We start from the raw sequence: 13,734 nt of genomic DNA on the forward strand, positions 1-13,734 counted from the left end.
GAGATCCTTTGTGGAAAGTGAAACAGTTATCCTGCCCTTAATGGCTCTTGATCAAAAGCCCACCTGTTATTTGAGATTTGTGCTTGTTTACGCCTTTGATTGCCTATTTATTTTCAGTTGATATCTGTATATCTGCTTTAGCAAGAAATCTATTACATCTGAAATAAGATTGACTTATTATCCCCAATGAGAGAAAAGCTGAGATTGGATGTTAGTATGAGCCCTCAATTTCTACCCTACGTAGAATAGTAAAATGGACTGGGGACAGTCACCTGAGTGAGTGCTGGGGGCCATCCCTTCCCCCCCCACCCCAGTCCTCCCCATTGCCGGGTGAGCTTTCCCAGTACCAGTGTAGAGGCCTAAGGTTGTCCAGAGAAAGGAGAAAGCTCAACCTAGAGCACCATGTTTTCTGGGCATCCCACCTATAGGTGGAGCGCAGGAGACCCTCAAACAAATATTCTAATAGTCAGGGTTGAAAGGGAGCCAACCTTGATGAGGAAACTGACCTTGAGAGAGGTGAAGGCCTAGCCCAAGGCCACAGCTTGTTATTGGCTGAGCAAAAACTTGAACTCGGCTCTCTTAATTCCCAAACAAATATTCTCTCTACCAGTCAGGAGTGCAAATGCCATTTACTTTCAAATGTGGATTAACTTGTCCCTCCTTCTGGAAGCCTCAGATTTCTTCAGCTTGCTCCAGTTTCTTTCATTTACATTTGTATCAGGGAAGAGGATGAGTCTGCTATGCTCTAGGATGTGTCGGTATTTTTTTCTGCCACAAAATTAAGCATGGGACATCCCTTGATTTCTGAATTCAGAGCAGCACTTACCCATACTGAACAACACCCATCAGTGGACCAGCAGGGCCAATGTCAAGAGCTTGGGCAACGTCGGACAGGAACTGCTTCTGGATTCGGAATCGACGTTTGCCAATGCTCGCACTCCCATCAATTAAAAATGACAAGTCAATTTTGCAGCCTAAGGAATGGAAAGGGACTCTGTTATTCTGCTTCTCTCTCTCACTGCATTCACTGCTCACTCCCCGCTTCCTCCACCAGAGCCCCCTGAGATGCCAACGAAAAGAAAGTTAAAAAAAATAAGTAGCAAGATGTAAGGTATACTTATTTATTTATATCCATAACTGATTTTCACCGGGCACCAAGGTCCTGGACACTGGGCTGGTACTTATTTCCATGACTGTTGTAGAAGTCTCTGTATCAGCCACAGTTACAGACTTCAGAAGCAGGGACCTCCCAGGCAAGTCTAAGAAGGCCCTCAAAATGGTCTCCTAGTTCAGACCATATAAGTGCAGACCCCCAGATGCGGGCATTCACCCAGCCTGAGTCCCTGGAGCTTATGGTCTTTTACTCTCATCCTAACTTTTTAGAATTGTGTGTTGGCTCTCTATAAAGGTGGGAAGAATCTGCAGGGCCAGTGCTGAGGGGAGGGCAGGAAGTGTAGATTGAGAAATGGATACTTATCCTTCAGTTCCCTGGGTGGGGCAACCATAGAAATTATCCACCTGTATCGACAGATACCTGTTCTTATTTGTGGCTACCTTAGATTTTTGCCCCTTCTTTTAGTTGTAATAAAGACTAGGACAGCTCTGGTTAGGACCTCGGGACCTCTGCAAGTAGATGAAGGTTAGGATGAAGGTGGGGGGATGGTGGGGCTGCAAGCTGGTTCAAACTTTCAAACACTGAAAGGAATTGATGGAAAGCCACGTAAGCAAGTAGAAGTCGGTGTCTTTTTTATTTATTTATTTTTGGCTGCGTTGGGTCTTCGGTTGCTGCGTGCGGGCTTTCTCTAGTTGTGGCGAGTGGGGGCTGCTCTTCGTTGCAGTGCACGGGCTTCTCATTGCGGTGGCTTCTCTTGTCGCAGAGCACGGGCTCTAGGCACGCGGGCTTCAGTAGTTCTGGCACGCGGGCTCAGTAGTTGCGGCTCGCGGGCTCTAGAGCGCAGGTTCAGTAGTTGTGGTGCACGGGCTTAGCTGCTCCGCTGCATGTAGAATCTTCTCAGACAAGGGCTTGAACCCATGTTCCCTGCATTGGCGGGCGGATCCCTAACCACTGCTCCACCAGGGAAGTCCAAGTTGGTGTCTTCTTTGCTCTCGACTGAAATTATATCATCTCAGGATGATAAAACTGATCAGAAGTTCAATGCTGATCAGAAGTTTCTTATTGGGAGGTATATAGTCCCTTGATTAACAAAAAATGAGGAATGAGTTTTTTAACAACTGCAATTTGGGAGACAAAAATATTTCAAAGCAGAGTTCCGTGGGCGAAAAGGAGAGAGACAGTAAAATTAGAAATTTCTGGACTGGAGTGTCCAGGAGGACATGGGGGACAGCTCTGCCCTGTGTGGGAAGGGTGCAGCTGTCCAGACCAGCCTGGATCTCTGAGCTGCCACACGATCGCCCATGAGGCTGCTCTCGACTTCTGTTCTCTGCACTGTGTTGCTTCCATGGGACTGGGGTCCTCCCATTCCCCAAAAGGAGAAGCTCCATGGCAGGGAGGGATATATATATATATATATTTTTTTTTTGAATGAAAGCGAGAAATGAACATGAGTTGATACAGTTTTAAGTAGAATTGTTGAGAAATTTTTAGTAAAGAGTGATACTACAGAATTGGCAGGTTAAGGGAAAAAGTTCTGAGAACATGCTTTATTCTGTTGCTGTGGTGCATGGCAATCAAAACCAGAGGAGAAGTAGGTGATGACAGGGGCCTCTCTGGGCCTGGCTGACTCCGCTCCATCTGGAATCAGTGCCTTGGCTCACTAGGGACCTCGCAAGCGTTGAGACCCTGTGTGCCTGGATGGTCAGGGCCTGCCGTCTCTTCCTGTGCAGCTGGCTTCCCCTGTCCTTTGCTGACCCCAAACTGTCTATGCTCAAGCATGATCCTCGAGATGAAGATTGGAAGAAGCAAATAAAATCAAGAAGCAGAGTTTAGAGATGCCACTAAAGCCTGGGATAAAGCAAAAGAGAAGCAGAACTGCTCTATGGCTTGGCATGTTCCCCACACAGGGCCAACCCTCTCTTTCCTCGGTCTGGGCTTGCGATGTGAATTGCCGCCAGCAGGTGGCAGTGGTGCTCTTTAGGGCTTGCCGCCCACTGGCACCTATGCTGGAAATGTGGACGGACTCCCAGGCTCCACCCCGACCTATAGAAACAGATCTCAGTTTAGCAAGATCCCCAGGTGATTCCTATGCACATTAAAGTTTGAGAAGCACCCCTGAAGAGAGGTTTTCCTTCAGATGTCAGCAGATCATAGTTCAATATGCCTTTTTAAATGAAAACCTTTAAAAAAAAAAAAACTTAATTACAGTAAGGGCCACAGGGGGTTTTCTTTTTAAACGAAGAAGAGTACATGTTTTGTAGCAACTATGTTAGTTCTTCCTAGACCATTTTTTCCTCATTTATTTATTTATTGTTTTGCGGTACGCGGGCCTCTCACTGTTGTGGCCTCTCCCGTTGCGGAGCACAGGCTCCGGACGCGCAGGCTCAGCAGCCATGGCTCACGGGCCCAGCCGCTCCGCGGCACGTGGGATCTTCCCGGACCGGGGCACGAACCCGTGTCTCCTGCATCGGCAGGCGGACTCTCAACCACTGTGCCACCAGGGAAGCCCTCTCCTTATTTTTTTAAAATTAATTAATTTATCTTTGGCTGCGTTGGGTTTTCGTTGCTGCGTGTGGGCTTTCTCTAGTTGTGGCGAGCGGGGGCTACTCTTTGTTGCGGTTTGTTGCGGTGCACGGGCTACTCTTCGTTGCGGTGCATGGGCCTCTCATTGCGGTGGCTTCCCTTGTTGCGCAGCATGGGCTCTAGGCACACGGGCTTCAGTAGTTGTGGCGCACGAGCTTAGTTGCTCCACAGCCTGTGGGATCTCCCCAGACCAGGGCTCGAACCCGTGTCCCCTGCACTGGCAGGCGGATTCTTAACCATTGTGCCACCAGGGAAGTCCCTCTCCTTATTTCTTACATCTTGAACTGTGTTCAAGATTGACGTGTTGATTTCATAGGTTTTAAGGAGGTGAGGTGTTTCTCAGTTTCTTCTGTTCTCTTCACTCATTAGCCTGATGGCTGATATTGGGATCACCTTTGCTCCTCCTTTCCAAGAATGTTTTAATGACAATGGCTCCCGCTCAGGGCATGTGCTCACTGAGACCCTAGTGGCTTTCTCATACAGACATAAAAACACGCTGATGTGGGGGTTTCCCTGGTGGCGCAGTGGTTGAGAGTCCGCCTGCCGATGCAGGGAACACGGGTTGGTGCCCCGGTCCGGGAAGATCCCACACGCCGCGGAGCAGCTGGGCCCGTGAGCCATGGCCGCTGAGCCTGCGCGTCCGGAGCCTGTGCTCCACAGCAGGAGAGGCCACAACAGTGAGAGGCCTGCAAAAAAATGCTGATGTGAAGATGACAACAGCAATACGAAAGGACAGTACTGGGTTATGAAATGTCCAGCATGAGCAATCATTACGGTCACTGAGATTGCAGCAGGAGGAGGAAAAGGTAAGACAGAGTGTCTACAGTAATCAATCTACCAGTTTTCTTAATTGCTTGGTGATACAATTTTATAGACTAATGCTTTTTGTTGGCCAGTATATTAGGCCAGTGTTTCTTACCCCTGGATAAGTATCAGAGTTGCTTATGCAGCTTCAATAAATAAAGATGCCTGGGAATCACTCCAGGCGGTGCTTCTCAAGGGTTAGCATGCAAAGGAATTGCTTGATTCAGTAGATCTGGGTGGGGGGGAGTCTGAGATTTTGCATTTCTAACAAGCTCCCAGGTGATGCCAATGCTGCTGGTCCTCAGACCACACTTTGAGTAGCAAGATCTAGGGAGAGACTGATTCAGTAGGTATGAGTCAGGAATTGGTATCTTTCCTTTTTAAAAATGTTTTCAGGTGGGACTTCCCTGGTGGTTCAGTGGTTAAGACTTCGCTTTCCAATGCAGGGGTTGCGGGTTTGATCCCTTGGTCGGGGAGCTAAGATCCCACATGCCTTGTGGCCAAAAACCCAAAACATAAAATAGTAGCAGTATTGCAACAAATTCAATAAAAACTTTAAAAATGGTCCATGCCCCCCAAAAAAAAAAAAGTTAAAAAAAAATGTCTTCAGGTGGTTCTCACCCAGAGGTGAGTTGAGACTCACAGCCCATTGGTGGCTGACTCGTCGCAACTTTCTGGGAGAATTTGCAGGTGCTCTCCTTGGCTTGCAACACACAGCTCCCTCCTGGTTTTCCTCTTTTTCTCTGGTCCCTTCTTTCTGGTATCCTCAGGTGGCTTCTCTTCCGCCGAGTTAGTCTTAAAGGTCTTCAGGTTTAAGTCGTCTGTTTCTTCTTACTCTATCCTATCTCCCTAGGTCACATTTTCTGTTCTGACAGCTTTGGCCTTGAGCTATGGCTCATCATCTTCCAACTCTAAATTTCTGGCTGGGCCGTCCTTTCAGAATGTCAGATCTGGGTAGTTAACTCTCTGATAGACCAAACATCTTACAGAAGATGATAGATGTAAACACTCTCCTGCCCCAACGTGCTCGGTCCCCAGTAGTCCTCATGGCAGCACCATTTGCCCTAGTTGTCCAAATCATCTTTAACGGCTCCCTCTCTTGCACTTCTACCTCTAACCCTCTAGATTCTTCCTTCTCTATCTCTTGAATTTGCCCATTTCTCTCCATTTACGCTTCCCTCTCTGAGCTCTGTGTACCATCATCTCCACTGGACCACTGTCCTCGCTGGCAAGCGAGTCTCCTCCTTTCATCCGCTTTGTCACCCCACTCCACCCCACCCTGTTGCCATAGCGATGTTTTAAACATCTGATCCTCTCCCCCTCTTGCACATAGATAGTGTAAATCCTTCAAAAGCTTCCCTTTCCCCTTAGAAAAAAGTGACAGAAGAGAGGAGATAAATAGATCCAGGGTAGGAGAGAGGCGGGTTAGGGTGGGAGTGAGTGGGGAGAGGGGAGAGAGAGCAGATCAGATGTCAAAGCCACTATGCGTTTCTAGTTGTCAATTAACTTACTTGGATCTCCCTGGGATACTGGCTCCAAAGACTGTGTGCTTAATTCTTTTTTTGGAACAAATCCTGGAAAGAGCAGTAAAACTTTTGGTGACTTACAAGAACAGGAAGCATCTGGCCTCACCCCAGGGATGGGGACAAAATGGATATTCACACTCAGCTCAAGGGGCGTGGCTTACTAAGTGTACTCTTCTCCATAACACCCCCCGTCTTAAGAGAGAAGAATGAATGCTTACCGACAGCCTACTAGAGACACAGTGCTCCCCTGGGTGCTTACAGGCATTTGAAGTCAGGAGACGAGATTTGTCCCCTACAGCCATAGTTTCCTTATCTGAAAGCATTAAGCACTTTGCCAGTGTAAATTATCCCTCTGTAAAATTCTGAAAACCTTGAGGTCAGGGCGCGTGTCTCACTCATCACGTGAACCTTTCCTGTGGTCCTCAGTCAACATTCAGTGACTGAGTTGATGAACAAAGATGAGTGAGACCGAGGACAGTCTAATGGGGGTTGGGTGTAGACTGGAGGGGAAGAGATGAGACACAAGCAACTCAAACAAATAAGAGGGTCTGTAATGCTTCCCTTCCCCTCCAGCAGTCTGAGACCAGAGTACAGATGCAAAAGGGTTTAGGGCTTGGAGAGGGCGTGTATGTGAGTTGAATTTCAGCCTCAGGGGTCTTCTTTAGAGCTGTTTACCTGGGAGCCAAGTTCACAAATATATAAGGAAATAAAGACAATACATACGAGTCTTTTTAGGCTTGGTAAGGCCAATGAGTTTCTTGGGCAGAGTGAAACTTGCAGCACCAACCAGAAATGAGTCTCCCCATTTCTGGGATGCTGGGTAGAGCCCACTGAGAGTCTCCCCCAGTGGAGGAAGGTGCTAAGGGCTCTGCTCGCTCCTGGCTGTGGTGAGCTTTCTCCTGGCTTGTTCATTTTTTCCAATTTGCAAAGCACATGAGTTCATCTTCCCATTAAAGGTCAGCTTGCTCACATCATTTAAAAAATTCACAAATGGCATTTCTCAGCCAGGAGCTCCGGGAGGGGAAGAAATACATGTCCAGAGGCCGGGATCCTCTCCTCCATCTCCCCCACCCACCCACCCACCAGCAAAATCTGCCCTTGAACCAAGAGTCAGAAGGCCGCATTTGCTGTTGGAGTTTCAAACACTTAACGCAGTAAACAGGGAACAACATTCATTCATGTGAAGGGAAAACCTGAATCCCTTGTGCAAAGAAGGAAGAAGAAACAGAAGGAAGTCAAAGTGTGCTCCCAGACGGACTGAGGGTCTAACTCATTTTGGGGGCCTGGAACTCACTCCCTTCTGCTTTTTTGTCTTCACATTTCCTTCCCTCTTAGTGATCCAGTCTTGTCCCTTACCCAGGCCTCCCTGTAGGAGTTTCAGTGGGCCCTTCGCATGGTCACCAGACCCTAATGTCGGAGGTGACAGTGTTGGAAAGCCATCTCTAGCTGAGCTTAGTCTCTGTGCCACCTGCTGTACGAATCTTGATCTAGTCACGGCCAGGAGGAGGGGCTGCATAATTACCTGCATCTAGAAGCACCGATCCAGGTTTCCACAATTCAGGTTCCCCTGATTTTCAAAATTAAAAAGAAACAAACTCATTACTTAGATGAAACCAGCAGAAGCTCTCAAGTGAACTGCCAGGATGATAATGTTTTCTAACTGTGGCAGAAAATTCAGTAAGGAAGCATGAGACCAGACTTTGGGATGAAGCAACCTGAAATCTGTGGGATTTTCTCATTTAAAGCTCTTAAAGCCAAAGATGAAAATATCTTTACTCTTTTCTTCCTTTCCCTATGCACCAAGAATCACGGAATAATAGGAATCCTGGAATTCAAGGGGACCTAAGAGCTCATTCAATTTGAACCAACCTCCTAACCTGCTTCAATAACGTCTCTACCTAAGCGAGTGGCTGGCTGGTGCTTGGATCCCTCCAGAGACAGGGAACTCATTACATTCGCAACCAAAGTAGTGTATTTCTTCTTGGACTATTGAGACTTTGAGAAAACTTTTCATTGTATCAATATGAAATCTTTATCCATCTATCCAACCTTCCATCCACCCATCCACCCGTCACACTCAATAAGCACCCAAAATATGCCCAGCATCATTCTGGGTACCCTTGCCTTACCCATCTGTTTGTGTTTCTTTCCTTGGAACCACACAGAACAAATCTGGCCCCTTCAGGGAGCAGGCAGTACACTCATTTCCTGAGGCTCTGCTTCTCATGGTGTGCCTCAAGCAGAATAGAGCAAAGTGGCACCTGGCATCCTATCTGTTTCATGCCCTTCACCACAAACTAGTGCTGATGAAGTGGCAGCGGTGGTCGGGAGGGGGAGACGCTTACCCAATCTCCCTGATCTCTTTTGGAGAATTCTGGCTGGGAGGGGCTCAGAGGCAGCACAAACATATTAGAAAGCCTCGTAAGGACACCCTAATGGCTGTTTCTCTCCCTCTCTCCTTGCCTTTAGCTCTCAAGGCTGAGAGCATAACCAACTGTTTGATTTCTTAAAGCCCATCAGCTTTCCAGCACACTGCAATTATTAACACACTCAAGTGAAGTGCTATTTTCCTTTGCATGATTAAAAGATGCCAGGCTATTTTGAAAGATAGTCTGTGTTCTTGCGGGTTCTGGGTTAATGGTGAGAACTGAGGTGAATTTGGCTCAGCCATTAACCAGGTGTAGGACCTTGAGCAAGTCACATGCCCTCGACGAACCTCAGTTCCTTTTTGAGTAACATTAGCAGTGTGGGTGGGATGATCTCCAAGTTCAAAATATTTATGATGTATATGTTTAAACATTCAGCTTCTTTAGCCTCATTACTCTATCGCCACCTACTGGTAAAAATATGCGCTTTGCCCTTTTCCTTAAAAAAAGGTGCTGGTGACGTCTCCGTTTTTGCCCAAGGCTTTCAGGGTGTGAGGAAAGATTAGAATGCTGGAGGCTCTATTACTTTGGCAGGAGATAAACAGTTCTCTGACATGAGGGATTTGCAAGCCTCTTACTCCTGTCCTGGTGGCCTGTCCTGCTGTCCGTGCCACTTTCATTTGTTTGGGACAAGTTTGAACCAAATCGCTTTCATCCAAAAGCCAAAGGCTGAAAAAATATTTGGACAGCTCAGACTTGGTGTTTTGGGATTTGGTAGTAATGAGAAGTAGATTTGTGAGAACATTTGTGTTCTGGCGTTGAGGTCTGAGGGCGTGGTGTGGGGAAAACAGAAGTCAGAAGACCCATCCTGGGTCTACCAAAACACTAGCTCGGGGTCTGGGGGGCTCACCTACCTTCTCTGATCTCCAGTTTTCTCCTGTGTAAAGCCGAACTCATAAGGACTTCTCCTGCCCTGCCTCACATGAAGGTAAATGTGTATAAAATCACTCTGAAAAGTGTAAAAGGTGCTCGTAAAAAAACAGCTAATTATTTTTGTGATAATCCTGGCTCGGTCATCTTATAGATACAGTCAGTGTCTAAGAGAGGTATTGATTTTGAACACGCACTGACCAAGCTCCTTCTGAGCATTAAGTCACAGTAACCCTGTGGGTCAGGTACAGCTATGATCCCACCCTACTGGTGAGGAAACCGATGCACAGGGAGTGGCAGAGCCCAGGCAGGCAGGCTCCACCTGCATGTAATCACCACCTGTTTATCACACGGGAGGCGTCATGGTCGCTTCAGCATCTCAGGGTACTGGGTGAGGCCACGGAAAAGCTAGGCCTGGAACTACACCTGTAACGCACACGAAGCGTGAGGGCCCAGAACATTCCTGTTTTAAGATCCGTGACGACCTTTGCGCTGGTTACAGCTCCTTCTGTTCCCTGCACATCTGGAAGTCACCAGCCCGGGACCCAAGCAGGAGCCCCCTAAGGGAGGCCCTTAGGGCTCTCAAATTTTATGGGGCAGAAGCACAGGTGACCCTTTAGCCCCCTGGCTTCTCCCCAGTGACTCCCGGTGCAGCTTTTAGGAGGTGGTCGTCTAAGAGGCAGCAGCCTCTGGAGCCAGGGGATTCTGCACACCTCCCTTCTGGGGCCTGGCTTCATGCCCCAAGGGCTGCACATTTCCCTTGGAGAACTTTCTCTGGCTGCAGTGAGGTGGGGGCACTCGGAGAGCAGCTGCAGCTGTGCCAAAGGAGCCTCGTGCCTGCGGCCCGACGCACAAGGGCTGTCAGAGAAGGCTGAGGACAGTCAGAGGTTCTGGGCACGGGCCGTCGCGCCGGCGATGCGTCAGCAGTCCCGGGTTGCAGGTGGGTTCCCTCCAAAGCTCCGTGTGGAATATTTGTTTGGCAGCCTCTTCTTATGGAAACATCAACTCCACCGTTAGGTTTCCAGGCCAGTGAAGCTTATCTGATCAAACAGAGCTCATGGTACCGTGAAGCCAGGCAGCAACAGGATGGTTCCAAGGAAAAGTCTCCGAGTTTAGCTTCAGTCACTCCAGTCCCGTCTCAGAGGGTCCCGGTAGGAGGGGCGGGGGTCTGCCTATGGGGGCTGGAGGAGGCCCCAGAATTCTAGAATCTGAAAATATCTGAGTCATCTTTGTAGTTCTAACAACATAGTGTCTGACATAGAGTACGCTCAGTAAATTTTTTTAAAATTAAAGAACAGTTCCCCTGCAGTGGAAGCGGTGGCTTAAACTGGGGACGTGTCAAGTTACACCTGTGGGCAGAAAGCATAGTGGGAGGAGGAAGCAGGAATCACTCGGGGTCATAAGTTCGGTGTCCCGTGGAGGAGAGGATGAAATATTGAGGCCGACGACAACATCATTAGGTCCATACATAGCTGCCTGGGTCTGTTAATGTTTTGCCCTAAACACAGATGGGATATTTAATGGGGCTCATGAAATTCCGTCCCATGTGATGTAATTTTATCAGTGACTGGAAGGGAGACAGGTGGCATGTTCATCAATTTGGTGGATGACAGAGAAGTTGGAAGGTTGTTAATATATTCAATGACAGAATTAAGATTCAGGAAGACTACAGGATTGGGGTGACCTGCTTCTGTAGAAATACCTGAGAAAAAACCCTGGGAACTTGAGTGATTGCCAGTTCAGTAGGAGATGAGCTGATGATGAGACAGAACCTCCCCCCTACAAGGAACTTGGGATGTTTTCATGGAACCAGAGTGTTTAGGGCGAGAGGCAATTCCCCGGGCACAGCCCTTGAGGCATCGTGTCCTGCTCTGAGTGCCCTGTTCTCACTCACTGACAGACTGTGGTTTAGCTCGAGAGTGTGATGCTGAGTCACGTAAGGACCTGTTGGAGGGATGAGAGAAATTTATCCCGGAAAAGATGAGACAGAACGGAGGACATGAATGCTATTTTCATATATTTGAAAGGCTTGCAAATTTATGCTCTTAAAAATATTGAAGGGCTTCCCTGGTGGCGCAGTGGTTGAGAGTCCGCCTGCCGATGCAGGGGACGGGTTCGTGCCCCGGTCTGGGAGGATCCCACGTGCCGTGGAGCGGCTGGGCCCGTGAGCCATGGCCGCTGGGCCTGCGCGTCCGGAGCCTGTGTTCCGCAACGGGAGAGGCCACAACAGTGAGAGGCCCGCGTACCGCAAAAAAAAAAAAAAAAAAAATCGAAGACCCCCAAAGAGCCTCTGTTTGTGTTGGCTACATCTACTGATTTTTCTCATATTAGAAATTAAAACTGTGCATCCTCTCATCTGAAACAGAGTATTAACTATCCATCTATTTCACTATTTATTCACTTAAAAATAACAATAGACCTATCTATTCTAACATTTTTTATGAAAAATAACTGTTTTCTGAAACAAAAGCATTCAATGAGAAGAGTGGTGCATTTCTTCAGTGTCTGACGTAATAGAAGGCAGCTAGAATCTGATGTCAGTCCCTGCAGTCAATCTGTGGTGAAATCTCGTTTTTGTTGAAGGGTATGAAGAAAATCTGGCCTCACACAGTTATGTACGCAGAGAAGTGAGGGCCTCACAGAAGGCCTGAAAGCAGGTCCCCGGACCACACTTTTAGAAGTACTAGTTTAGAAAAATTAGGAGCAGCGGGCTTAAGTTCTAGATAGTATGTCTAACAATGGGACTGGGAAGTTATCCTACACAGGGCAAAGGTCTCTGTCATGCCATAAGGGATGCATTTGTTTGGTGGGAAATTAGATCAGAGGCCCTTTATACAATTCTTTCCAATTCTACGATCTGCTGCTCTTCTAGCTGAGGAATTGGGTGACTTGTCTGAAATGCGTGATTATGTGGGAAGTGAGAGACGGTCGAAGAGTAGCTAAGACCCAGCGTGCGAGTGCTGCCCCGCCTGCGGGAGCAAGCATGGGGCTTCGCCACTGTCCAGGCCTGTGTGCCTTGGGGGAGGAGGGGCCCCAAGGCAGGGGTCCGCGGGGGTCCGCAGGAGGGTCTGAGGCGCTGAAAGCAAAGCTGCAGGGGTGACGGTGGAGGGGGAGGAGCTGCAGAAAGGGGCAGGATTTGAGGGTGAGAAAGGAGCTGGGATCATCTGTGCGGTCAACGAGATAGAGCTTTCGTTAATTACTGGAGCGTGAAGAGAACGGAGGAGAAAGGGAGGCTCAGAGCTACAGACCCAGGGGGAAGGTTATGAAGGGGTATAAAAAGGGAGTGGACTCAGGGTTTCCCTGGTGGCACAGTGGTTGAGAGTCTGCCTACCGATGCAGGGGACGCGGGTTCGTGCCCGGGTTCAGGAGGATCCCGCCTGCCGCAGAGCGCTTGGGCCAGTGAGCCATGGCCGCTGAGCCTGCACATCCGGAGCCTGTGCTCCGCAACGGGAGAGGCCACGAGAGGCCCGCGTAACGAGAAAAAAAAAAAAAAAAAAGGGAGTGGGATCAAATGTTCAAAACAGCCTTGGGTTGCTGGGCAGGAAAGAACACGAGCTGGAGGTCAAAGAAGCGCCTTGTGACCATCATCCCCCAAGCCGAGTCTGACTGGAGACGTGTGTCTGGGTCTTTGCTCTATGTCCCGGAGGCGGGTCCTGAGATGGCACGGGGGGTACCTCTCCAGCTGACCCAAACCCCTGACAGCCCTTGGGTGTCTGGACTGGCAGAGACGTACTCTCGGCACACTGAGAACGACAGAGCAAACAGATGCTTACTAGGGTTAAAACAACTTGGCATGACCTGGAGGTGAGCGGCAGAGGCCAGCAGGTGTGGGGAGAAGGTGTTTGTTAAGTGCAGCAGAGCAGGGACGGCAAGCAGTGGGCAGCCTCGCCAGCTTTCTGGAAAGCAGCTCCGGAGAATCCTGCCCTTGGATACCCGGGGGGGGGTTACACAGGGTCAGTTGATTTACATGCAACCAGCAGTCTGCTTTCTCTTATTTTGCCCCCTGATGAAAGTGCCTTGGAAGTCAGCCGAGCTTTCTGTGGTTGGCCTTACTTTTGGGGGTTGCAGAGGACGCACAGATCCTGGCCAAGGGCACTAGAGGAAGCAGTGCCCCGGGCTTGGCTGCCTGAACTGTCCCACGGGCCTGTTAGGGTCTAAAATGGCCTTGGAGTCCTTGGCCTGCCCAGCGATCTGATCCTTAAGCCCTTTGTCCTGAACAGCAGCTTGTACGTTGCCAGAGGTGCAATTGTGAAGCCATCGAAGCTCTTAGCCCTGTCCAGGGGACCCGGTGGAGCCCCTACTCCCATCTGGAATCAAAACAAAACAGAATGTACAGTCTCTAGGACTCTTTGAACTTGTGGGGGACAGACAGGTATCCCCCAGCAAGAGAAAGGCCTGGACTCTTCTTGTT

At 48.9% G+C, this 13,734-nt stretch overlaps 1 protein-coding gene across 1 annotated transcript in view; it reads right to left on the reverse strand.

Moving 5' to 3' along the window:
* The window catches only part of VIT (vitrin), a gene marked incomplete at its 3' end in the record, with an annotated part of 96,677 nt that overhangs the window by 28,304 nt on the left and 54,639 nt on the right, over positions 1-13,734 (reverse strand). Inside the window, exons 7-9 of the mRNA XM_079721354.1 lie at positions 7,550-7,594; positions 6,013-6,075; positions 827-974 (exon numbers count right to left, since the gene is read on the reverse strand). Coding sequence (XP_079577480.1) covers positions 827-974; positions 6,013-6,075; positions 7,550-7,594 — 256 coding nt within the window. The remainder of the gene's footprint in view (positions 1-826; positions 975-6,012; positions 6,076-7,549; positions 7,595-13,734) is intronic.

Source organism: Hyperoodon ampullatus (genome assembly GCF_949752795.1).
Source record: "Hyperoodon ampullatus genome assembly, chromosome: 15".
Taxonomy (NCBI): Eukaryota; Metazoa; Chordata; class Mammalia; order Artiodactyla; family Ziphiidae; genus Hyperoodon; species Hyperoodon ampullatus.